Here is a 24,266-nt window from a genome sequence, read left to right as displayed (position 1 = left end):
TTCTGTAAACTTGGTGCATGACAGTGATGATCCAGCCTGTATACGTGAGACAGGCAGCCACCGCACTCCTGGTTCCCCGGGAGACTGGCATGGTCAGCAGCAGCCCTCCCTCCAGCCCCCTCCCCCCACTTTCCTCCCGCATCCTCTCTCATCCTCTTGCCGTTTCTCCCCCTATTTGTGAAGGAGGCGTGCGACTGAGGAAGAGGCAGGGCATGTTAGCCAAGGCTGGGGGAGTGGAACTCATACATCAGGCAAAGCGTACAAACACACACGTTCACACCCACACACACACACACACACGCACACACACACACACATGCTCAGTCAGCGTAAGTGACACAAGTGCTGGCTCCATTCAGCACTGAGTTGACTGACTCACTGCTATCCATTAGCCGGTATGCCGCAGAGAAAGAGGAGTTTCACTTTTGGAGCCTATGGAGGGTAAGAATGAATTTCCTATAATAATCTGCTGAGAAACTAAACCTCTCCACAGCTCACATTTGTATGGTTGTGAGTGTTTGTTTGGTTGTCTGCCTCTGTCTCCCTGTTTGATGACTGTGCAGATTCTCTGTCTGTGTTTCTGCCTGCATGTTTGCCATCATATTTATCATAACAGCTTTTGTCTTAAATGTCTTAGTTGATATTTTTGTGGCTTTCTATTATAAATTGGACCCGATAATGCTGCTGTTGCTGCTTGATGATGCATCACTAGCAGCTGCATTCTGTACAGTCATGGTGAGGTCTCAGACGTAGAAGCATAAACAAGATAAGGTGACAAAATTAACGGAGAGAAAAGTTACACAAGGTTCATGTTACGGGAAAGTATCAGTGAGGCTGTGACAGAAGTGATGTTTGATGGTTGTGATTGTAGCAAACTGTACATATACTATAAATATATGCTGTCAGTCACACATTCAGCACCCAAAACACACACACACACAAAGATGTCACTGCATAGTTTGTTTCATGTGAATTCTCTATGCATTAACTTCTTTCTATGCTTGCCTCTGGTATAACATTCATTTACTGTTTATTTGGAATAGAAAAAGATACGTGCTGCATAGTTCACTGCGGTATGTATCTGTATTTGTATGGCCCACTTCAGACTTTCCAGAAACCTAACAGTAGACACGCAGTCAGCAGAGTCTTTTTTTAATGGTCAAAAGGTGAACAGGTGCCCCGATGCAACTGCATGCCTGACTGCCTTTGCTCAAGGATATGTGTTGGAAGGTAGCCTCAAGAAAGTCTGGAAATATCACCATTAGCTAACAACTAGTGCAGACACTAGTTACGGCTGGGTTGGGCTGTGCAGCAGTTTTAGTGTAGTAATTGATGTATGTATGTGGGCCGCTGGCCAAGTGGCGCCGGAACACAAATGCGCATGAATTATGGGTAGGAAGTGAATTCACAAGTGAGAGAACTTTGATAACGTTTTATTTCATGGGTCCACAGTTTCCTAATAATTTAATGGGAAGTTTCTTGAAAAAAAAGTATATTACTTGGTACTAATAATAAATGTTTAACTGCTTCACTTCATTTGCAATTTAGCATTGTCTTTAGCAGCCTTCCAGAGAGTCGACTTGAGTGTCCAATGACTTCAAGCCCTCTAATTCACCTCTGATTTAGCTGTTGCCAGTGCTAGCTGAGTTTCTGTCTTGAGTGAAGCCACCTCGTCTTCAAGCATGTTGCATTGGGCTTTAGCTTCATCTGTGTTACTGAATAAGCTAGCAGTTGCTTTGTTTGGTTCTGGTGGCATGATAAATAGAAATTTAACACACTCAATTGTAAAATAAGCCATATATAACTCAAGCTAAAATATTAAATCATAGTATTGCATTGGATTAATCAGTGTTTGAAGTATTAGGTTTTGTTACAGACTTGCATACTCCACTGAAAGCCCCCTAGCCCCTTTAGTACACTTCTGATCTGTTAGTTCTAATTAATTTCTTGTTTAACCTGACTTTTAGTGCACAGTAGCTCAACTGAATATTACATACATATTACATATGTGAAGAATATAGTTTCCAATAAAAAAAGAATAATTAATGTACATTTACTTGGGTTTTAAGGGAGGTTTTCACGAGTAGTTCTATTGGGCCACCGTGTCTGGATTCATCCTCCATTGTTTATCTCATAGTGGAGCAGTTGAGGAGTTGACAGTTTAAAACTCTTAGGGAAGCAGATCCACTTTCTATATGAAGCAAACAACTTTTCTGTTTTGTGTTTAGCAGCGGCCTTAAATGCCATTGTACTTGGCATTTCGATAGGTCAGCTTGATTGCTCACATCAGCGGGTGATCTGTAATACACTCTGCCCCCTGCATCACATTGGCATTCACTGAAGGAAACGCAGACCCTCTGTTCTCTGCAGATCGCTCTTTCTTTGACACAGCATGCTTCATAATTTTGGCATCAACTATGAATGGGGCTGCCACTCAGTTTGAATTGTTATGTGTTTGTGGGTTTTTGTTTCACTTTGGGTTGGTTATGGTTGTTTTTCCTATTGCAGTACTTTTAACTGGCTATGTTGGATACTGTAATTTACCAGCAGAGATGTTACTTAGACAAATGTGAACATGATGTGGCAACACTGAGCTTTCATATCCTTTTAGTGACAAGTATGTGAAGTATTCCTGCTGCTTTTAAGAAAACACGCCTGTTGTCACATGAGAGATACTGTAGCTACTATACGTATTCCTGTTTGTCTACTGTGTAGCTCACAGTGACTACCTCCCCATAAACCATAAAATCATGGAACAAACACAGTTACAACCTGTGTGTTATAGACAAACTCAATCTCTCAGTGACAAGACCTTCAGGCAACGTGAACAATGATTCTGTATGTTGTAGTGTCCCATAGAAAGACTGGAAGAATGCAGGTATATGGCATTCTCTGGTCAGCTGATTTAATCACATCATTTAAACAAGACTCCAGCCCAGTGTTTCCCATTGTTAAACAGTTAATGGTAAATGTCCATAATAACATTGTCTGTATATATGAACAGATTATGGCTCATATTTATCTCACGAATCAAGAATCCCCAGTTGACTGTGTCTGAGGTTGTGTTGTTTAGCTTGTGGCTCCAGCCAAATGGCATAAGAAATGTTTCATCGTTTGTAGAAAATGACGTCTTTACGCTAATGAAATACTTTGTCTTATCTCACTCCTAGTTGTTTGAAGTTTTTTGTCTCTTTTTGATTTTGGAGGATCTTGTGTCTAAGGCTTATTGTATTGACTGCTGTTCCATGGACAACAGGAAGACAACACAGAAAGGGTCTTTTTGTTTGACAAAAGCAAATGTTTGCATGACAAAAGATGATTAGAGTGCAAGGCAGGGCTACTTGAGAACAGGAGGCTATTCAAGTACCTTTCCAAGGGCAGTGGCAAAACAAACAGGAGATGTAGGGCAACCAGAGGGCTCTTCAATGCCTACTCAGTCAGTTCACCTTGCATATTTACTTTGACATTCACATTCATATTCACAATAGCAAGCCATCTACGAAGAAGGCTGGGGAGGGAAGGCATTGGGTAAGCTGCAGTTAATTATCTAATGCTCACCGAGCTGCCAATCGTTAACTTAACTTTGCCCTGATAAAAGAATAAAAACATAAGGGGTGTTTTATCACAGTCTTGCTTTTAAGTCCCCCTGTGCTCCATAGGTCCAGCTTGGCCTGCTCCGAACAGCTGTGTTGCTGCAGTCATGTCACATGGTTTAACTGCAACTTCATGCTTCATGACACAGTAACACCACAACAAATGGTGTAGAAAATAACCAAAAAGAGAGAAAAAGATGGTTCACTAGGTCACAATAAAGTAATTTATCTAGACACTGGTAATATAAGCCCCTGTAAAGTCACAGTATCACCAGATAGCAGTGAGCAGAGTCCTTACGGAGGACATTTATTTAGGTTTGAATTTTTTTCTTTTCAAATGGAAATGAATACCTGTAGTATCACCTGTTCTTCATCTTGCCAGTTCATCCGTAGTTGCTTCATTCTTAGGAAACAATTGGCCAAAAATATTTATATCTTGATGTGAACCAGATGATTTGCATTCAAACATTCAGGTCACAGTGAGTCATCAACCTGACTCTGTCAACAATTCCTGTGATTTAACATTTACACAAATTAACACAGTAATTCATTACAGATATGATGGCATAGCAAAATAGAGCACATTATGACACATTCCTAAATAAAAGTAACAACAGAAAACAAGGAGAGATACTCCAACACCTCCAATCTCCCACGTTAGGAGCAATAAAGGTACTGAAACCTGCACTAATTACACCGTCCGAATAACATCATTCTTCTGTGAGTCCACACATTTAAATAAGAAAATGACATCACATTTGTATTTAACTGGCTTAATGAAACCACATTGAGTTAAGTGCCATCACAAAGTGAAAGAACACTGATTGTGACACTGACAACAAAAAATAACATGTCATGTTTGTTTGTTTATGTTATAGACATTGCGCACGCTTGTCTTACTATATTTGCGGGGTCTGAAAAATTCCACTATACTTGTGGGGTCTTTACTTGTGGGGGTCGAACTACCGGACCCCAAAAAGTTTAAGTGGTTGTTTGAGGGTTAAGGCTTGGTTTCAGGCTTGGGGTTAGAATTAGGTTTAGGTTAGGGTAAGCCATTCAGTTGTGAAGGTTAGGGTAAGGGGCAAGGGAAAGCATTATGTCAGTGACGGATCCACACGAATATAGTAAAACAAGGATGTGTGTGTCTTTTCATACACACTGTATTCTACTGTACTGTAGCTAAATGAGGACATTCAGCTACTTCATGCTCTTTTCTCTGTCAATGGGCTCATTCAGCCCCCACTGGGCTCAGATACATGATACAGTCTAGATCTGGTCACGTTCAGTTGTTTGACAATGTTTCTTATTACTACCCCGAGTGTTATTTTTAAAGAAATTGTTCAGTATTGCTCAAGGCCTTGTGTGTCTCTCTGTTTTTGACAGTACATTCAGAATGGCTAACAGCAAAGAATATGTGTTAATGTAGGTGTTAATGTGAGAAAGACCTTATTCTGAATAAAGTGAATGGCACGTGTAATGTATCCATCCAGGCATCCACCTTTCTTGTTTTTGCTGAACCAGTGTCTGTTTGGTCAGTCGTTCCACCTCTTTGGTCTTTGGTTTCCCCAGAGGATTCATCCTACCGACTGGTGACCCCTGACTTTTCCTTTTTTTCTTTGCCTTTAGTGAAGTATATTGATGACAACTGGAAGGATTGCCAGTGAATTTTGTACACACATTGATGTCTCCCACAGGATGAATTGTAATTACTTTGATGATCATTTAACTTTTTATCCACCGCTGCTAGAAACTCTTGAATCTAGTTTAACCCAAGTGGATTTTAATGCTATGATAATCTTCTAATGGTTATTTTCCTAGCTTTACTAGTACATCCAAATTTTGAATCAAAAGTGTCTTCTACACTGGGTTGACCACAGGTAGGCTGTGTGACATTTTCACCTCTGTTTTGGTTGGAGAGTATTAAGCTCAAACTGAACAGCAACAAAGAACTTAAGTCAGCATGTTCTCAACTCGTGCTGGGTGAAATGGGTGTAACACTGACTGCCACTCCACCAGAATTTATTGTAGCTGTAGGGAAGAGAAATAATTTCTGTGCAAGCTGGGTTCTTGGATCATGTTCTTACCATTATTTTCACAGCATTAGTTGATACAAATGACTCTCATTTAAAACTTCTGTAATGCTACACAGCAGTGACCTTATACTTTTGTATGATGCCTCTTTTTACTAATTGATATTAATGTCAGATGGATATTTTCCAGTGTGTTTACATTCTTTAGTGTTTTTCTACTGGTGAGGGATCCTACAGAATGTAAATATAACACACAGCACTTTTAAAAAGTGACATAGTGAGAGTCTGTGGTGAATGGCTGGTCTAAGTGATCTTCCAGGTATGGTCATAGACATTTTAAGATCAATTGGTAAGGGCTGTGTTGTTCTCCATTGGAACCAAGTGCTTCTTATATTTCAGATATTGAATTAGCACTGCTGCAGATTGGTGGCTAAACAACAAACTTGTTTGCTTTAAGCTGGATTTCCTCTGCCCTGTCTGGTGACCTACTTGCCACGAGCAGTGTTGCTGACTTCATGTGCACCACAGGCCTCAGCTCATTTCTGAAGTGAGGAAAATGTTTCAAAGTTTAGCAGGGGAGGAGGAAATTACGGGGCGCACTTAAAGTCAGATTAAGTTGAAATAACTAATTGTCAAGTGGCAAGACTGCTGACACGGTGATGGCCCAGGGTTTCTGAGACCCGCCTTCAGCCTCCTTATCCCTCGCTGATGATTGTGTCCATGGCAACGAGCTTCTACTTGATACCTAACTGAGAGTGTAAAGGAAGCATGAAAAACAATTTGCCAGTATTTGGCTACCACCTACTGAGCTGTAAATCCTCTCCGCCATGTTACGTTTCTAAATGCATTTGTTTATCTTGTCTTGTCTTTTTTTTCTTTTTTTTTTTTTTTAATAAAAACTAGGCCACACACTGTTTTCACTGTGCAAACATGAGTCATAACCAACAAATTCATTAGCACAGGAAAATTTGTTATAGCCTACTTTTGTCCGCTCCACCCGTTGTTCTCCCAGAGAGGGACAGAGTATTCTTTGTCCCGATGATAAGGTTGAGAGTTTTTCGCAACTTGCTGTTGTCAGCTCTTCCGCTTCTTCTTTATCTGTGCGCTGTCCAGCTCAGTCCAGGTTTGCTTTACTTTCATAATGAAATGTCTTTATGACTCCCAGGGTTGAGTTAGATTTCCTGTTGATGGGAGAAGTGGTAAAGCATTTGAATGATTGTTGATTGTATGACACATCTTTCCTGATCCCACTTTGACACTTCACAAAATGTTTAGAAAAATTGTGGAATAAACAGTGACTGATACGACTGAAGGCGAGCAGGTTTACTTGTGGCTTCCAGCTTCTTCCTCCATGCTCTTGTCCCTTATCTGAAAACAACGGTCATCACACAGCTAACATACCCCTTCTTTAGCCTGCAGCAAGATGTCAGCCAAGTACAATATTTGTACGAGTGTGTAGACACACGTTTTATCAGCTTAGCACAAAAAAAGAGAATATAATGTTCATTTCATAATCTTAACAAATTGACCCCTTATCTGTCCCAGTATGTTGATAGGAGGTCTCAGCTCTGGGGTATCATATTCTGTTTTGCTTTATTGCAACTACCACTCCCTCGTTGATTTCATTTTATGGGAATTCCATGAAACCTGAGAATGGGTGAGCAACACAGGATGAGGTTTAGAAAATGTTATTCTTAGTGATGTAGTACATATGAAAACAGCTTTGGCCTCCTCACACTCAGCTTCGCAAGAGCAGAGCTGACAGCCCTTAAGTATTTTGGCTCTCTCCTAAGGACCAGTATGCATTCCACTTAACTGCACACACATGACACAAGTCATCCTCAGTGAAACACTCAACACTGGTGGAAGATTTGAGATAGAGCTGCACCACCAAATCTACTTCACTGTCATTGTAATGTCACATGGAGTCTTGGGGTTAACATTAAATGAGTGATCTTGTGCACTGAGGGGAATCAGGCGACGACCTATTATAACAACACAAAGTCTGTTGGATTGTGACTCCACTGTATAGTGAACAAACAAATCCCCCACAGCCTGCTTCCTCTCACCAACACCGTTTTCTCAGAAGGAGGAAGCTTAAGGCTTTCATTTATCTTTTGAGATTTTCTCACAGCAAAAGAAGAAGTACTAACGTTTTTACTTTTGTTCCTAATGTTACCTCTTTGGGCATTCTCTGTAATCAATGACATTTAGAGGCATTTTTTTCATATGAATGAAAACAGAAGCTCCTTCTGTAGTCTGACTCGTGATTCTTTTGGCCATGACTCCAGGTCTGGCGATATCTGCTTGTCCATCATTTTGGTCCAAACTGAAATATCCGTCTGATGGATTGCCATGAAATTGTGTAGATACAATCTGGTGATCCCCTGACTTTTCTTCTAGGCGAGTTGGAGGTTTTAACCTTTAGTGAAACAACTACTGGATGAATTGCCATGCAACTGGGTTCAGACATTCATGTTCCCCTCAGGATGAATTATAATAACTTCAGTGATCTTCCGACTTTCTATTTACTGCCACCATCAACTCAAAATTTCAATATTGTCCAATACTTTTGTTTATGCCTACATACCTGCTCCGTTAATGACACTCTGAGTTGTAGTTTGTGGTTAGCACACTGTGAACATGATAGATGTTATACTTGGATGTTAAAGGGACTATTTGTAAGTTTTCTCTGCTGCCGAACGAGATTTTTATGCTCGGAGCGGGTGGTGGTGATCACATGACAAGAGTTTCAACCGCCGTTGTCTTTATACTACAAGAAGTTATAATATGTCCTTTGAGCAGTGTTACATCTTCAGGGCAGAATGGAGGCTACAGTGAGTCGCTATCGGAAAGTGACAAGATGGGCCAGAGCTAGCTTGTTAGTGAGCTACTTCAGTCGAAAAAAAGACGTGACAGAGACAAGAGTACTAACATTGGCGTTGCTTTGCTGAGTAAAGGAATAAAGTTTGATGCTGAACTTGCAACGTTTCTTCTAGACTGGTATGTAAACAGCTGTTAATGCTAACGTTTGCTATGTAGCAATAGTAAAACTTACAAATAGCTCATCTAACATTATCATTGTGAGCATGTGATCACCCTGGTACATGCCTGTAGACTTTTAATCTTGGTTTTGGTTTTTACCCATATTTCTAATGCAGCAAGAGTGACACCTCTTTCCAGAATTGGTTGATTGATCCTTCGGTTGTTGCTGCATCATGCAAGCTAATCATGTCCTGGAAAAGATGAGTGAGAGGTCTGAGCTCTGTCAGTGCTACAGACGGACACAGGGCGGACAGCAGTCTAAGGCCCAAATGGGGCTTGAAGGATGAATACAGTCATAGGAGACAAAATCAACACCAAAGGAAAAAAAAAACAAAACAATGTAAAATCAACTTAATAGCTCTGGGATTGTTTGTATTATGTATCTCCTTTCTGCTGTTTGGTGGTGTGTCAACCTGAGAATTTCTGAGAGGTCAACAAACAGCACCAGAGGCAGCTGCAGGAGCCCTGAGACACATACTAAACATTCCCATTCTCGTGTGTCACCACCACCAGCTATCACAAGGGGCAGGCCTGCAGCCATGAGTCACTCACTGGACAGCAGTTATCAGTGTCAAATAACTTTTGTCCCCAGAATTGTGAGCTAAAAATGCTGCATCTCAAGAGAAGGGGGTGGTATGTGTTTATGTTTGTGATGTTTTCTCATTAGCAGGGTCCTTATTTGTGTGTTGGGTTGTTATCACCCTGTCTGGACTAAATATCATGATGAATGGCTTTCTGGTTGATGTTTGGTCTGGTAGTTCGTCGTGACTTTCACCTTCCAGACACGAGGCTTGTATTTCTTCTGTACACACAGTGCCATCTGTTGGCAGAAACAGCATCCTGCATTCTTATCTGTGGCACTCTTAACACTGCATCATCTGGCTATTGTTTCCACTGATTACTGCTCAGATCTGTTTATCCAGAGTGACTTAAGGACAGATGATAGTTTATTCTCGACTGCTGCTGATTAATCATAGCGCAGATTCAAACAAGGATAAGATTCATTTTGTCTCAGGAAACACAAGGCCAGTAATCATCCTTTCATCCTTGGAAATGCTACTTCAACATATGGCAGGAGTTATTTCAGGGTAACCCAGCCCACTGCATATAACCAACCTCTCTCAGTTCAGTGGACTTTTTATAAGTAGAGAGGACGGTCCATTATCCCTCTGCACTGTCCACACCTAAATTAGTCTGGGTAAGCTTAGATGCATGCAGATAAGAACGTGGAAACTGTAACTAAGTGTGGGAATCAGTCATATGCCACCTGGTGCTGATGTGTTAGAATTTGTCATGTCTTTCTTGCTAATATGACTTATTGTGTTTTTTTTGTGGAGTTGTTAGCATTTGGCTGACTTTGAATGTTGTATTCCTCACCTTGTTGTTCTCATAGACTTTGAAATGGTAAACTTTTTAGACAATATTATTATTTTTTGACACATTAACTCCAAACAAAGACAATTTGAATGTCATGACATTGAGTTTTAACTCATAGGTAGTTAGTACTGTTTATAATAGCTGTTTATCACTGTGTTTTTTTTCCAGAGTGGACAAGACATTCTCCAAGGCCAGAAGCTTATGGTGAGTTAATCTGTGTCTGTGTTCTGTGAAAATCTAAATTATGACACAAAAGCACTTAGAGACTAAATTGTCCTCTAAGTTGTAAATTGCCAAAAATTCACGGGTTTTTCCATTTAAGTAAACACTTTGGATAACAGTTCTCTCTGGAGTGGCGTTCAATGTCATTGCCTCAGACTGGCCTTGTAGGTGTTAAATGTGCGAATCAGTCCACTGAGTAAAAGGTAACTAAGATGAATGTGCCAGTAAAAGGTAGAGCAGATGGGCAGCAGTGGGGAAAGAGATACCCACTCCATCCTGCCATTTCTGCAGTGCTGGCAAGGTTGACGTACTGCTGTGTGTGGCACGTGCAGACAGGCAGGGAGCCGAGCATGCACACCTCCTGCCACTGCAGATAGACCGCTCTGTTTCTGAGAGCTATAGGTGTGGTGGCACGAGAGTCTGGCCCTCAACCCCCCCTCTCTGTCTGACTGCAGCAGGTTAAACTGTGCTTCGCTGCAGTATCATCGGCTCCTTCCCTCTGGAATACAGATACAGGGGGATCTCTTTTACCAGCCAGGCCTGCGTTACACAGCAATGACTGGGGCTTGTTTGCGGAGACTGCAGATTGACTGTCGGGCTACTACTGCAACAAACCGCACCTCACGGTAAAGGAGAAGACAAGAGATACTGGCGGGAAGTAAAGGTGAAGAGGAGAATCTATAAGAGGATATAAAACAGCACAGGAGAGAAAAGACTTGTGGGTGTAAAGAGGAAGAAGAAGGATAAAGGAAGTGAGTGGATGAGGTGACGTGACAGGAAGAGAAAGAAGAGAATAGTGAAGTGTGATTCGGTGTTCAGCAGAGTCTCATTTGGTCTTCTCAGCCATGTTCAAACAAGGAGGAATTCCACAGCTTGATGAATTTGGAGGATCCTTTCCACTGTTAATTGAACTTGAATTATATCACATAATCATCTGTGTTCATGCTCAGCAGGACAGATCAATTTATACAGCGCAAGTGGCATCAGATATTTCACAAACAGCTGTTTTTAGAGAGAATTCTTTGCTATATTTAGCCTAAGGACAGAAGTTAGATTAAAAAAAAAAAAAAAAAATCTACAAAATTGGAGAGCCAAAGTCAAAATCTTCCTTCAGGTACTGTGTGTTGGACAGGATGTGACTGGAAATCAGAGCAGTGGGCTAAAATCTCCCAACAGCAAAACTTTAACAGAGCAACCCTACAAAAATGCCTTGCTCCCCTTTCCGTATTGGAAGGCCAAAAAAATTCTGGTGAGTTTCCTCTTAACCTGCCTTAAGATAGTTTTGATGATAATTGCATGACCCTGCAAGGAAACCGAATAAGAATGAAATGCACCTGCCTAATGCGTGCACTCCTCCCAAACTGTCCCATGCCAATATTCAAGAAATGATTAATGAGGCCGAACTTTGTGTATCAGCAGTATACTAAGGATTATCTATATCATTTCATTATCCCACTTTTGCATTGATGCTTTGTTTTATCATTTAGAGGTAATAAGTTGTCAAAACAATGTATATGTGCCCCGTGAGCGATGACACCCAATCTGCTTCATGTGTTTGATGTTTCGGTTTTGATCTCTCAACTCTTGTTGTTGATTAAATGTTAAATGATCATCTTCCATCCGGTCATTGTGGGTCATACACAATAAACAGATGATCCTCAAGCCACGTCTCGGCTCTCTGCGGGGAAGGCCTGTAATTGGTTGTAATCCTGTCTTGCTAAGCTCCCCTGATGGGTGGACATAGGAGAGGAGGGTTTGTGTGGATAATGGCTATACTGAGATGTTGTATAAGAGCCTCTCTCTCTTTCTCTCTCTCTCTCTCTACTACACACATGGAAACATATATCCAGACACAAAGTGCACTCTGCCTCTTTGTCCCCGCAGCACGATGGATTATTGTGGCAGGCTGTCCGTTGTATAACTTCCTGCCCATTCTTTGAAACAACTTGGCCACTGATCCCACAGCGTTATCCACCTGACCTTCATGCAGGACAGGTCTGCAGTTTTGAACCACTTTTTGTTTTTTTCCACCAAGGAAAAATTCAGCTAGATGTTATAAAAACTTGAAAAGAGCAAGGAACCTTTTCTCTAAACTATCACACTAATTTTGTATCTCTCAAAAAAATATGTGTTTTTATTAAGAGGATGGTTGTGTTCATGACCTCTGCCCTCTAGTGGCAAAAGGTGAGAACATGCATGGTGCAGGTGCATGTGTATAATTTAATAATTAAATGATAATAATAATAATAATAATAATAATAATAATAATAATAATGAGGTTGGATTAACTGGCAAATTCAAAATCTCAGTGACTTTTCCTCATGTGGCAGTTTTGACAGTGTACCTTTTTCTTTCTTTTGGTTTTTAGAGATCAAATATCTATAGTTTTTTCTCAGTAGATAATGGCAGTCCAAAAATAGGTTATTTTTATTCTGATGAATGACCTTGCTATTTATTCCAAATTGTGTGATGTGACTCCTCATTCTATTTTTATAAAGCTGTCTAAATTCTAGGCCTATTTCATCCTTTGTGTCCTGCCTCTGCCCATAAACACTTAAGAGGTGTCACTGTAAACACTCCTCTGTTTGTGTTCACTCATTTCCCATGAGATGTCACTCTGCATCATCCTCAGTCTGTCTCGTCCGCACATGCGCTCACCCTGCTTCGTAAACACGAAGCCGGCCCGGGTGTCAGTTTGCTTGTGCACGCTCATCTGTGTACGTCAAGCTGAGTTGTCTGGAAAAGCGGACATAGTGGGATAGCAAACTGTCAAGCCCAATCAGGCTATACTGGCTCTCTCTGAGTCTCCTGCTGTCTGACTAAATATAGCGCCAAAGTGACAAGCTCGCCCCTGGCTCTACCCGTCTCAATAATCCAAATCCTAACATGTCATCCACCATCCCGCACCGGCACAAGATGCCTTAAAAAACATAAAGCTCAGATGACAGCAGACCGTTGAGACGAGTGCCTGGGAAACGTTGACTGGACATTTCTCTTTTATTTACTTTATCTGATTCTTGGAGCTTTTCTGTGGCAAAGTTGTTCTGCCAGTTTTGTTTTTTTTTATTATTTTCTATTTTTTCAAGGTTCACTCCTTTTCCTTCTGTTGCAGCTGCAGGATCTTCTGGTTTGGAAGACAGACAGGGCTTCAGGTATCGAAGAGGAAGCCGAAGTCTTTTTTCCGTGTGTGTTTGTGAATGGGTATATCCCTGAGTATATATCTGGGGATGTGTGTATCCGTTGTGGAGCCTGTTTATTGTTGCTTGTCATGCAGAGGATGGTGTGGTAAGCCAGTGTGAGGGAAAGGGTTGAGTCCAGGATTTTATGTACCGTGCTCGCATGTTGCTTTTTCTCTCTCATGGGAGAGGAAATTCTTGCCTGGTCAAAATCTTTTGAACTGCTCTGTTGGTTGTTCTCATCTTGATTGATAGGAGGGACGTGCACTTCATCAAACCGTATACACCAGTGTCTCTAATATCAAACACAAAAGAGCTCAGAATGATCCCATGGTGACTTTCTGTTGTTGAAATGGCACATCTGCATTGCTGTGATTTCCCCAGGGGGCTCGTTTCCAAGGAAATCTGGACAGTGATATTGTGAGAGATAAGCAAGCCGGGAATCAGGAACTATTGGTGGAGTGGCCATGCTTTATTCAAAAAGACCTGCTGTACCCGGCCTTTTAATGCATACTGAATATGGCCAGCTGTGAAGGGAGGTGTGAGCTCCAGAGAACCCATAAAGGAATCTGCTCACGCGTCAGATCCCACAGGCATTTTATTATTTATAATTCCTAGCATGTAGCATTTGATTGTACAGCCCTTTTGTCAATTCTTGCCTTGAATACGGCCCGATGACATAAAAACATGCTCATATCTTCATGTGAAAGCAGCCAGTGTTTTCTAGTGTCTTGATAAGAAAAGCTAAATAGGATTTCCATATCTGCCTGTTTGAATAAAAGGACTTTTAGAGGTACAGTTCCCTTGGGAACAAACAGCCTCTCGCACTTATCTGCTTTTTGAATTTTGTCCAGTATTTGCGTTTGCCTTGATTGTGGCAGCACTAACTTTTATGGTTGTAGGACAAAAGGCCCTGACGGTGCAGCGTTTTCCAAAACAGACTGGGGAAAGTCATGAAGTTGTTTTTTGTTGCTTCCCCCTGCCAGCCAAATGGAGACCGACTCAAAATATTGTATAAATGTTATGTTAAATACTACATACATTTATCTAGCTGAAAAAATAAAAGATTTTTGAAAGGAAATCACATCTTTTCATCTGGAAAGATTGCCTTTGAGGTTCAAAGTGCAGCCATATACACACAAAAAAAGTAACTGATGCAAGCGCCACTCAGAGAGATGGTTTCACAGCAGGGACAATATCCTCCCGTTTGTGCTTCAGGTCAGCGTGAGGGGGTTGTGAGGGATGGGGCAGAGAACAGGGCAATTCCAGGGTCTATTTATGTGATAATTCACAGCACATGTGTTCCTTGTATCTCAGGCTGTTGGAGAACTGATGACAGGCAAGGCAGCAGGTGCTACTACTTCATGATGAATTTGGAAAAATCGTAACAAGGAGACCGGCTCCTAATGTGTCAGCACTTCACTGTTATCATTGTAATATATGAAGACACAGGGGGAACAAGATCACGGTGCAGCATCGATGAAGGTGCTGGTGTCCGACCGCTGAAGCTAAATTTCACACATTTTATCAACAGTCAACAGTATAAATAAATTATGTTTGGGGCTGTCGACAGCGCTTATAAATGAATTGAGGTCAAACCTGCGGTTAGGCGGTAAGTAGGTGGATGCTGACATAGAGGTGAGGTTATATTACTCAGACACCATGAGAAATATCCATTTTAATTTATTCCGATACGGAATTTAACCTTTTATAAGTCACACCAGTGGCCTGGCTCTGGGGATGGCAATGTTGGTCACTTTGGTCCAGACTGAAATATCTCAACTATTGAGTGGATTGCGCTGAAATTTTGTATAGAAAAATGTACTGACTTTGGTGATCCTAGTGCTTGGTGCCCTAGTTTGGTACAGATACTCTGGGGTGCCCAGAAATTTTACCACCAGCAGGTTGGCATTTTTGTTTTATGGTGAAATGGGAGAAAAAATTGTTGGTTGAACTGCCCTGAAATTTAGTTCAGACAAATATAATACATTATGTTCCCCTCAGGATGAATCAATAGCCTTGTCCATCCCTTTACCTTTCATCTAGTGCCACCATCAGCATAAGTGAATATGGTAAACATTAGTTTAATTTAAATCAAGATTCAAAGGCCAGTATGACTCTGTCTCTGTGTACTTGACCCACCAGCAGGGGAGAATCTACCACGAGAAAAAGAGATGGTAGTTAACATCATCATAAACATGCTCATCTGTCATATCTGCTTTAAGGCCCCCCCTCATGTTGCCCCATTACCCAGTTCAAAACAAGGCATTTAAAAAAAATGCTGCATGATTATCAAACCAGTTTCAATCACGGTCACAGTGGGATTCAGGTGTACTGCAGAGAAATCATGGTGGGGATGTAAAGTTTCTTCAAAAGTTGGGAAGCAGTTGGCACTCCTACTTTGCCTTGCAAACAAACTGTGGGCTTGATTAAACACAGCCAATTTGTTTAAGAGTGACTGGGGGCGGGTTTTAACAAATCTCAAAACAGCAGGAGAACCTTCAGACCCACTACGTCCAACACTCTAAAATCTTTCTGTTGCTTTAATTATTTTATTTACTTCAGTGATAAATCAAAATGACAGAAACATTTTCACTGTAAAACAAAGAGAGTACACAGTCTGTGAAAAAACTTCATAAGTAAGATTCGTCTCTATTTAAAAAAGACTAATATGTTCTTATAATGATTATTTGCTCCTTGTGTCCGTGGGAAAATGCAGTTTAAAACGAGGACGGTAAAGTCTGTTGGAACGGTGACTTCATGTGCAGTCACGAGAGAGCTCATAAATTCAGCGTTGTTTTGCAGTCAACTCCTGCGGCTGCAGTTCCCTGCCCCCCCCTGTCCCCCCCACCCCCCCTTCCTCCTCCATGAGGTCCACCACCGCTAATTAAATCTCAACCTGTGGGAGACACTCAGTGGTTATGCATAAATAACCATTCATTCATATTTCAGTGCAGCAGCCATCTTGCCTGCCGGAGACCTCTGACATGCTGCGGGTGTATAATGTGTCTGCGATTGGAGACCTGAACCTTGAACTGGCCTTTGTGGTCACTGGCTGGTCACACACTCAGCCTCCCACTCACACACGTGATGCAGATTACGTTGTTTGCTGCTTGCTGCATGGGCTTATTTTGGATCTGAAGGAACTCTCACTTTTATTTGTATAAATTCAAATGTATTGCTGAAACTTGATGAGCAATGGACACACAGTTGCTGACTCTTTTTGCTCTAATCCTTCGGGAATTACAGGATCCAGGTAACTTTGGCCGTTATTCCCGCTTGTGTCTCGAAGGGTGTAATGTTATTATTTAACTTGTTTTGGGTGAGAAATAGCTGCTAAGAAGCTGAAAGTGAGAGAGGGTGGAAGATGGGGAAATTTCAGGGCAGCAGCAATTCTCAGAGGACATGGTGTGAGGGCAGGAGGGGAGGGGGCCACAGGCCATTTCACCGGGCTAATGGGATGGGAATCCCTGGCAGCGGGGCCGGTCGGAAAGGGATTTACTGTGGGATTCTGCAGGAGACACTGGAGCAGGGAGGACACTATCAATTTAAAACCAACTATCCTCCTCCACACGAGATAAAAATAAAGCTCTTCGTGGCTCAGGATTTATTCTTGCTCTGTTGTTGTTGTGTTATTTCATCAGCATACAAGAGTCCTCAGTGAGGTCCCAGACTGTTGTTCTAAATGCATGTGGCTTTGATTTGATAGGAACCAGCTGCAATGGGCCATGTTAAAACGCCACTCGGTGCTAATCAGATTTTAAGCAGGACACTTAAGCGAAATCTGCCTGCTCTTATCCGATAATCTGTTTTCATCTATAAGCACTATTGACAAAGCCCTGACAGACATGTTCATTTTTTTTTAACCCCTCACTTCCTGGTCCTCAGCTCTTCCAAACAAAATTGAACCCCATATATACCATCTGCAGCTCAGGGTTAGAGACTATTGTCTCATCACAGGAGGACGTCTCATCAAATCACTGCTAATCTGGTCATTGTTAAAGTTTTGTTCAGTGACATAATACAGTTTTTTTTTACTAGTAAGCTTTGGACAGTGAGAGGATCATTTGGGTTTGTTTATCACACTACACAGCTCTTGATGGTGCACAGTATGAGGACTGTGCTGTAATCCCTTGTTATCTTTTCATGTCTGACACATACAGTATACACACACACACACACACACACAGACAGACACACGCATTTACTTTACTCCTAAGGTGTTCTCTGAGAAGCTGTCAAAGGAAAGCAAAGATGAGGCGACGCCATCACTGCATTAGAGTATTATTTAGCAGGGATTTAACAGGAAAAGGCGCTACTAGTGACAGTAGTCACAGGTCTGCTGGGAGCTGTAGATGGTAGCTTAGTGGAACGCACATGTTCACTGGGGATTGAATGAGACTCATTACAGTAATTAAAAACCTTTCCACACATGCTTTCTCACCCTGCACAATGAGCACAATGAGCATTAATAAGGAGGTTGTGATGTCTGTTGATCTTTGGGAGTGTAATAACCTTGTTCAAGTCATATCATAATGAACATGAATGTGCATGTAAGTGGTTTTCTTTTGTTTGTTTGTTTTTTTTACATGTGTGGCTGATGTGGTTGCCACAACAACAGCCCTAGCTGGCTCGTGAGGCTGGATCGAAGGCAACCCCCGTTACCCTATTCATCCCCGCTTTCCCTTCTCTCTCTGAGCGGCAGACTTAAGTTGTCCCCTAAATAAAGGGTGGGGGAGGGTCTCCTGCTTTCACGGCGATAAGCATGGTGTGCTGGCGGTCGGTGTGTGGTTTAGAGTTCGGGGGTTCCGGACAAGTAGCCTACCGGATCATGTGTGTGTGAGGTTGAGAACAAGAGACATAGGGGATGCAGATGGAGGAAGTGACAATTAAAGAGCGCATATGTGAGAGAGAGAGAGTGAGTGGGAGGAGAGAGAGTGAGGGAGGAGAATCAGCGGCTGAGAGGATGCTCACTGAGAGTGTGCGACGGTCCGAAGAGCTGAGAGTGAAGCCAGCAGGTGAGCGACTGATGGGAAGCAGCAAGTGAGCTGACTGGACTTGCAGAGAGAGAGAGAGAGAGAGAAGAGTGGACGGAGAGAGAAAGAGGGAGCGAGAGAGGAGATAACCGTGAACGAGAGAGGGAGAAGGAGGGGGGGGGGGAGGAAGTGAGACGCTTAAGTAGAAGAGAAGCGTAGACTGTGAGTCATCTGCCTGATTGCTGGTCACTGTCCGGACTTCCCAGGGAGCACCCAGCGCACGGCTGCCTCAGTGTGAGTAAGTTTGCCGCTCCGCTCCACGCAGGACGTCAGGTCATCCACATGACACGCTGTGACTTCTTCACACGGCTGATTTCTGTGATGCGTCGCTAACCAGCTGGGGTGTGTTATGTAATTTGTTGTGGTGTTGGGATGAAGCCGTGGCTTAGTGCTGCAAACTGATCTGGAGGACGGCTTACATGGTAAAGCTACACAGAGGAGGCAGGTGTAAGTAGTGCACCACATGAGGAGTTTGTAATGGACAGGACAGGACATTTCCTCCTTTGATGTGTTTGACTGCTGCTTATTCTTTGCCAGAGAGGGATATAGGTTTGTGTCTTGTCACCAGTTTATGCAAATTATTATTTACTATGTTTAGTACTGTATCACTCTGGGCACAACACATTAAGAGTCTTTTGTAATATAATGCAACATCTATCTTTAAACCAACTGTTAGAAAAGAAAGCATTTCCCTTCTCATAAATAAGTCAGTGTGTGTGTCTTGTGTGTGCCCTGCATCCATCTATTGTGCATCAGCTCTAATTAAGAGTTCAGGGCAGCTGATGCCTTATGTGTCCTGCTCTCCCACGGGAGAGCTGCTGCTGAGGCTCCTCACTTTGCCTTGTTCATGTTTATTGAACCAACTGAGAGAAAGGCTCGTAGTCACTATTGTTCCCGGTTACATTTGGATAATGCAGGACTTTTCCTTGATTGAAGATCCATTTGATGTGTAATATCATTGGTTAATGATTCATGCTTCTCTTTTTATATTTGACTCACTGAGTAAGTCAGCGAACCTGAAAACAGATTTCCGTCTTATCCTCAGCACCAGACCAACAGACCTCCATACATTCACTCATATAAATAAATGCTGTGTCAGTGTAAGCAGACTCACTTCACTACTTACCTTAGAAAATGATTCGTTTTTGACTTCAAAGTCTCATTGAGTAATTAAATGCACTGAATAATATTTCTCTATACATGGAGTTTGATGCACCCCCCCCCCCCCCCCCCCCCCGAATACACAGCACTCTTTAGAGCACAGAGATACGAATCATATTTCACTGTGGCTTCTGTAGTCTTCTTCGACCAACACAAACAGCAATATACATATTTCACTGTGCATTGTCGTAAAGCTTCATGACCATCTCAGGTCCACTTTCATACTGATCGATCACTTTGTGTATTTGAAAGAGATTGAATTAATCAAACAAATTGAAAGCCTGCTGTGCAAACCAGCCAGTTGTCAGAGTCAATAGGGCAGCATATTCAGCTTCGATCAGGGATCCTGTGGGGATAAAGCCATCCTGCTAGAGATATTGAGTTTAGAGCAAAGGATGCATGACAGTAGTGTGGCGCAGTTTTTCATTTGCAGCGTGTTACTCTCTTGGGTTCGAGACAAGAGGTGCTCTGTTTGAATAATTGTGAAACTAAAATCGTGCCCCTAGATCCCCGAGGTGTTTGTGATTAGCAGTTGATGCTGTAAAAGAATTGAAGAACCTCCACAGTGGAATATGATTTGACATCTTCTGGGAATTATTTTTCCAGTCAGATATAACTTGCATGTGCCTACTCAGTTATGAGAGGGAAGATTTTGGACTTGACATGAATGAACTTTGAAGTGGGGAAAAGCATCTGGGCAGTAGGTTTAAGCCTCTATCAATACGGCAACTGCATATTAGACAAAACAGTCTAAAATAAAAAATATATTAATAGATATATAATATATAATAAACCATAACTACAGTTCCTGACTCAACAAATTGCATCTCTTGTCTGCGTTTCAAAGTGTTTTAAAGATTTCACTAAAACTAAAACATTCACTTTCTAGAGACATATAAAAAGAACAGATCAGTAGCACTGAAGATTATTTAGTTAATGAAAAAAAAAAAAAGAATAAAAAGAGACCCTCACTTTCTCGGCTTAAGGCCATTGCAGTGCCTCAGACCACCGGTCCATACAAATGAGACCAAGAATATTTCCTGAGGCATTAGCTTTTATTGTCCTCTTGCTCCGTCTCAGACTGAGTGACCTTTTCTGACTGAATCTTCTCTTGCATCTGTCTGATTGTAGGAAACATGATGGGAGTGACCCCCGGATTTCTACAACACTAGAGCCCCAGCTGTTCCAGCCTACACTCCCATACACCACCTCACCATTCCACAAGGTAGGAGGAGAACGAGGGGGTGGAGTTGAGTTTACACTTTAACCCCTGACCTTATCGTGTGGACCTCTGTGTGACCTTTGTTTCTGTGCTCTTTGTCAGGGGGTCTCTGCTCATCTTGTCTCTACACCTGCTTCTGTCCGAATGCACTCGCACGGTGCTCTGTCTGTATTTAATCTCTCATGACTGTATTAGATCCGAACTTTCTCCATACAGTGTTACTTTGATTCTTATTCTTGTCTTCTTTTGTTTGACTTGTGTAATTAGAGTGCACAGAGCTCCGTGTCTTGGATAATTATGTTTGCCTGATTCAATTAATAGAAATCTATTTTTAGCTTTTATCCTGACAATTTCTCAACCGCAGCCTAACAAGTCTGACTCCATCAAAGCAAACAAAACACAGCATGTCTGAGCAAGTGTCGTTCTTAAACCGAAAAGACAAACTTCTTCGCCCCTATGATCATCCGGGATGTGTCACCAAATTGGAGAATCGGTAATGTTGTATCAGTGCGGTTCGATTGTTATCCAGCTGTTTTTATGTCATCATCCTAAAGAAGGAGCCAGCTTTACTTCAGTGTCAGTAAAAAATAATCAACCTTAAATCTTTTTTCAGGTTTTTTATAAAGACAAGCTCAAATTTGCTGATTTCTGCTTCCAAAGTGTATTTTTTAGCTTGCAATACATTTTCTTCCTCAGACTTCACTGCAAGAGGGTCTCACTCAATTAGTCTCCACTTCACTAAAACAGTTTTAATGATTTTTCTGAGATTTTCAGTATTTATGAAGCAGCTCTGTTATTCTTCCTCTGCAGTGGAAAACATAAGAGGAAAGTGCAAGCTGTGATTTTAGACGCAAAATATAAAGGCTAGAAAATGAATTTGATTGAGGAGGAAATCATTTCAATCCATTTGGGCTGCCGCAGCCTCTATCAAGTCCATCTTGCTGTCAGAATCTTCATGCCTACCTTTGGCATGTCTTATCATTATAAATGAGCGAATGGCCTGAAAAACCTGCCAGGGATATTTTGAGAACTTAGAGACTGAACAAAGCTGCGCTCTGTGGTGATTAAAAAGTGGATACAATCTCACTCATGCCAGATTGGTTTCATAAGGTCTCTCACACTTTGGACGGGGGCTTAAACTTCCCCGCAATCTGACTTGATCTGAGTAGAGCAGAGGGAGTTGGAAGAGAAAGGGATTAAAGGAGAATTTGGAGAATGGGTTGTTTAACTGTCACTCCTGATCCCTGCAGCACAAACCATCTGTAGGTGCCTCAGACTTACTAATTGCAGCTAGTCAGACATGAGGAGAGGATTTGTGACACTTGTGTGCGCCTGCAGATTTCCATGACATGGAAGCCAAATATAGCCAGTAAAGGCACCGCTGAATTCATGGATCATAGCATTTTACCCTGTTTTTCTGCACATCCTAGAGGAGTAACAGCAGGAAAAATGTATTAAATGTGGATTTTATAGTCAGACAGATGAAAACACTTGACTTTCCTGCACTTTAAAGGGTGTCAGCAGCAGTTTAAATACAGTCATGTATAATATTAAACCTACCTCTTTCACCCCATTTTATTCAACCCCTTCAATTTGGAATCTAGAAAGGGGAAACATATCTGATGAGGATATTGAGGGACATCATGATAATGTGATGTACTGTAGTATAATAAGGGATTAGTGGGGCAAGACTCAGAGGAACGTATCACTTTAATCAGAGCTCTGTGAAAACCAGGTCAATCTGCAATTAACCCCACCAGGTCTTATGGTCACTGCCTAATTCAAACAACACTACAGTACTGTCGTATTAACAATGCTGCATATTTCTGAGAGAAGTAACACAAACACATCATTTTCAGAGGATCCTGCATAACACACCTAAATCAACAACTGCGGTATACACACACATTAACCTTTGATATAGTACGGTCCAGTGCTCATGGACAGTGTTTCCTCACTATAGTAGGGAGGGGTTCCTAATGCAGACATGCATGGTACTCATTCAAACCATAAACGCCAGCAGGTGAATTACAACCTGAGGGGAAAGTCATACAGACTCGGTATACAAGCGAAATCCTAAACAAACTAGCTGGAACCAAAATGCAGAACTAAGACCCACGGACCTACGGTGCATGAAAGAAAATGAACAAAGGAAAAACCCCTGGATCCATCTGAAACATCTCTTTATTCTGTTAGAGCTGGTCAAAGTTTTTAATGAGCTCTGTGAGGATGCACAGAGTTGCAGGTGACAAGTCTGGAGGAGAGAGGGGATCTTGCACATTTAATTTGCCTCTTGTGATAATGACGATCCTATTAACTCGCATAATGAAGGGTCTCAGCTTTAACATCTGCACATGTGTGCCAGCCGGACCCCCTGCGGATTCCCCAACCTCCTCCACTCTGGTCATTTCTGCAAAATGTTTTTTTCTGCTGAAATTAGACGACTTGTTTTTCCCCCATAGGTTGCTGCTTGTCTTTTTGTTTCCACTGCAGTTTGCATCTCCTTATTGTACACGTCATTTTTGTTCACAGTTGGTGATCCCCTAATTTTTGAACATCATTTGTAGTCACTCTATATTTAGGACTGCACATGCAGCTCGCCTGTGAGCAGGAAGTTGTTGAAGGACTTGACTATTAGAGTACAGGAGCTGGACTCCACCTCTGGCCATCAGCCTAAAGTCAAGATAGGATTTGTGATAAAGAGAGATGTGGACATATGTGGTTTGTAGTTCCTCCCACAATACTTCATTCAGAGGATTACGGCTCCAAACTTCAAGCAATAATAGCTGCCTTTACGTGCAACCTGAGACATACACTTGCTGATAATCTTGTATGGATCTTTTCTCCAACCGTGTCCGATCCAACACTGTGCCAGTCATGGTTGCAGTTAGCAGGGAGGCAGCTTTACCTCGGGTGTCACAGTGGGACACAGTCAACTGTCTACCATTGGACAAAGGCACAGCAGCCAGAGAGAGAGTTTGATCCGAGTCTGTTGAAGTCAAGTCAAGTGGACACATCGTGTGATGCTGCAGTGCAGGACTCCAGTTTATGGGCAGTTAAAAATGGCTAAAAATCATGACAACTTCTTCTATGCTCCAAGAGTGACAAAGACACACTGGAAAAAACCCAACCATGTAAGTAGCTTTACTTTAGCAATGCTGGATGGAAAGCATCGCTAGACGGCGAACTAAAAAGGGAATTTGGCAGCATTTTTAGCAGAGGCTTAGACAACTGTCTCTCCGAAGTGAGAGTCGAAAGTTGTTGCACAACCTGACGGGTCATATTGGTTGTTTATTTAGGAAATATGTCTGTATGTTTGTGGAGGGACATTTCTAGTTCTAATATCAGATGTTTCTGTTAGAGTAAAGAAACAGATAGGACCTGATCTTGTCATGTATATGTCC

General features: G+C 41.9%; 1 protein-coding gene across 15 annotated transcripts in view; it reads left to right on the top strand.

Moving 5' to 3' along the window:
- The first annotated feature begins 290 nt into the window (after positions 1–290).
- The window catches only part of LOC111654206 (rap1 GTPase-activating protein 1-like), a 43,347-nt gene continuing 19,371 nt past the window's right edge, over positions 291–24,266 (top strand). For 5 of the 15 annotated variants that reach the window (XM_087173655.1, XM_087173654.1, XM_087173649.1 and 2 more), the window contains exons 1-3: positions 292–441; positions 10,214–10,249; positions 20,772–20,865. In XM_087173655.1, the coding sequence (XP_087029781.1) occupies positions 398–441; positions 10,214–10,249; positions 20,772–20,865 (174 nt within the window). In that variant the 5' untranslated portion in view covers positions 292–397. Of the gene's footprint in view, positions 442–10,213; positions 10,250–18,609; positions 18,718–20,771; positions 20,866–23,209; positions 23,997–24,266 lie in introns of those variants that run through there. The other 10 variants (XM_087173660.1, XM_087173656.1, XM_087173653.1 and 7 more) reach the window with 6 other exon arrangements.

The sequence above is a fragment of the Seriola lalandi genome, unplaced genomic scaffold (genome assembly GCF_002814215.2).
Source record: "Seriola lalandi dorsalis isolate HSWRI2012SDOR001 ecotype SW California unplaced genomic scaffold, Sedor1 jcf7180002054262, whole genome shotgun sequence".
Classification (NCBI taxonomy): Eukaryota; Metazoa; Chordata; class Actinopteri; order Carangiformes; family Carangidae; genus Seriola; species Seriola lalandi.
This window is presented reverse-complemented; position numbering and strand designations above follow the sequence as displayed.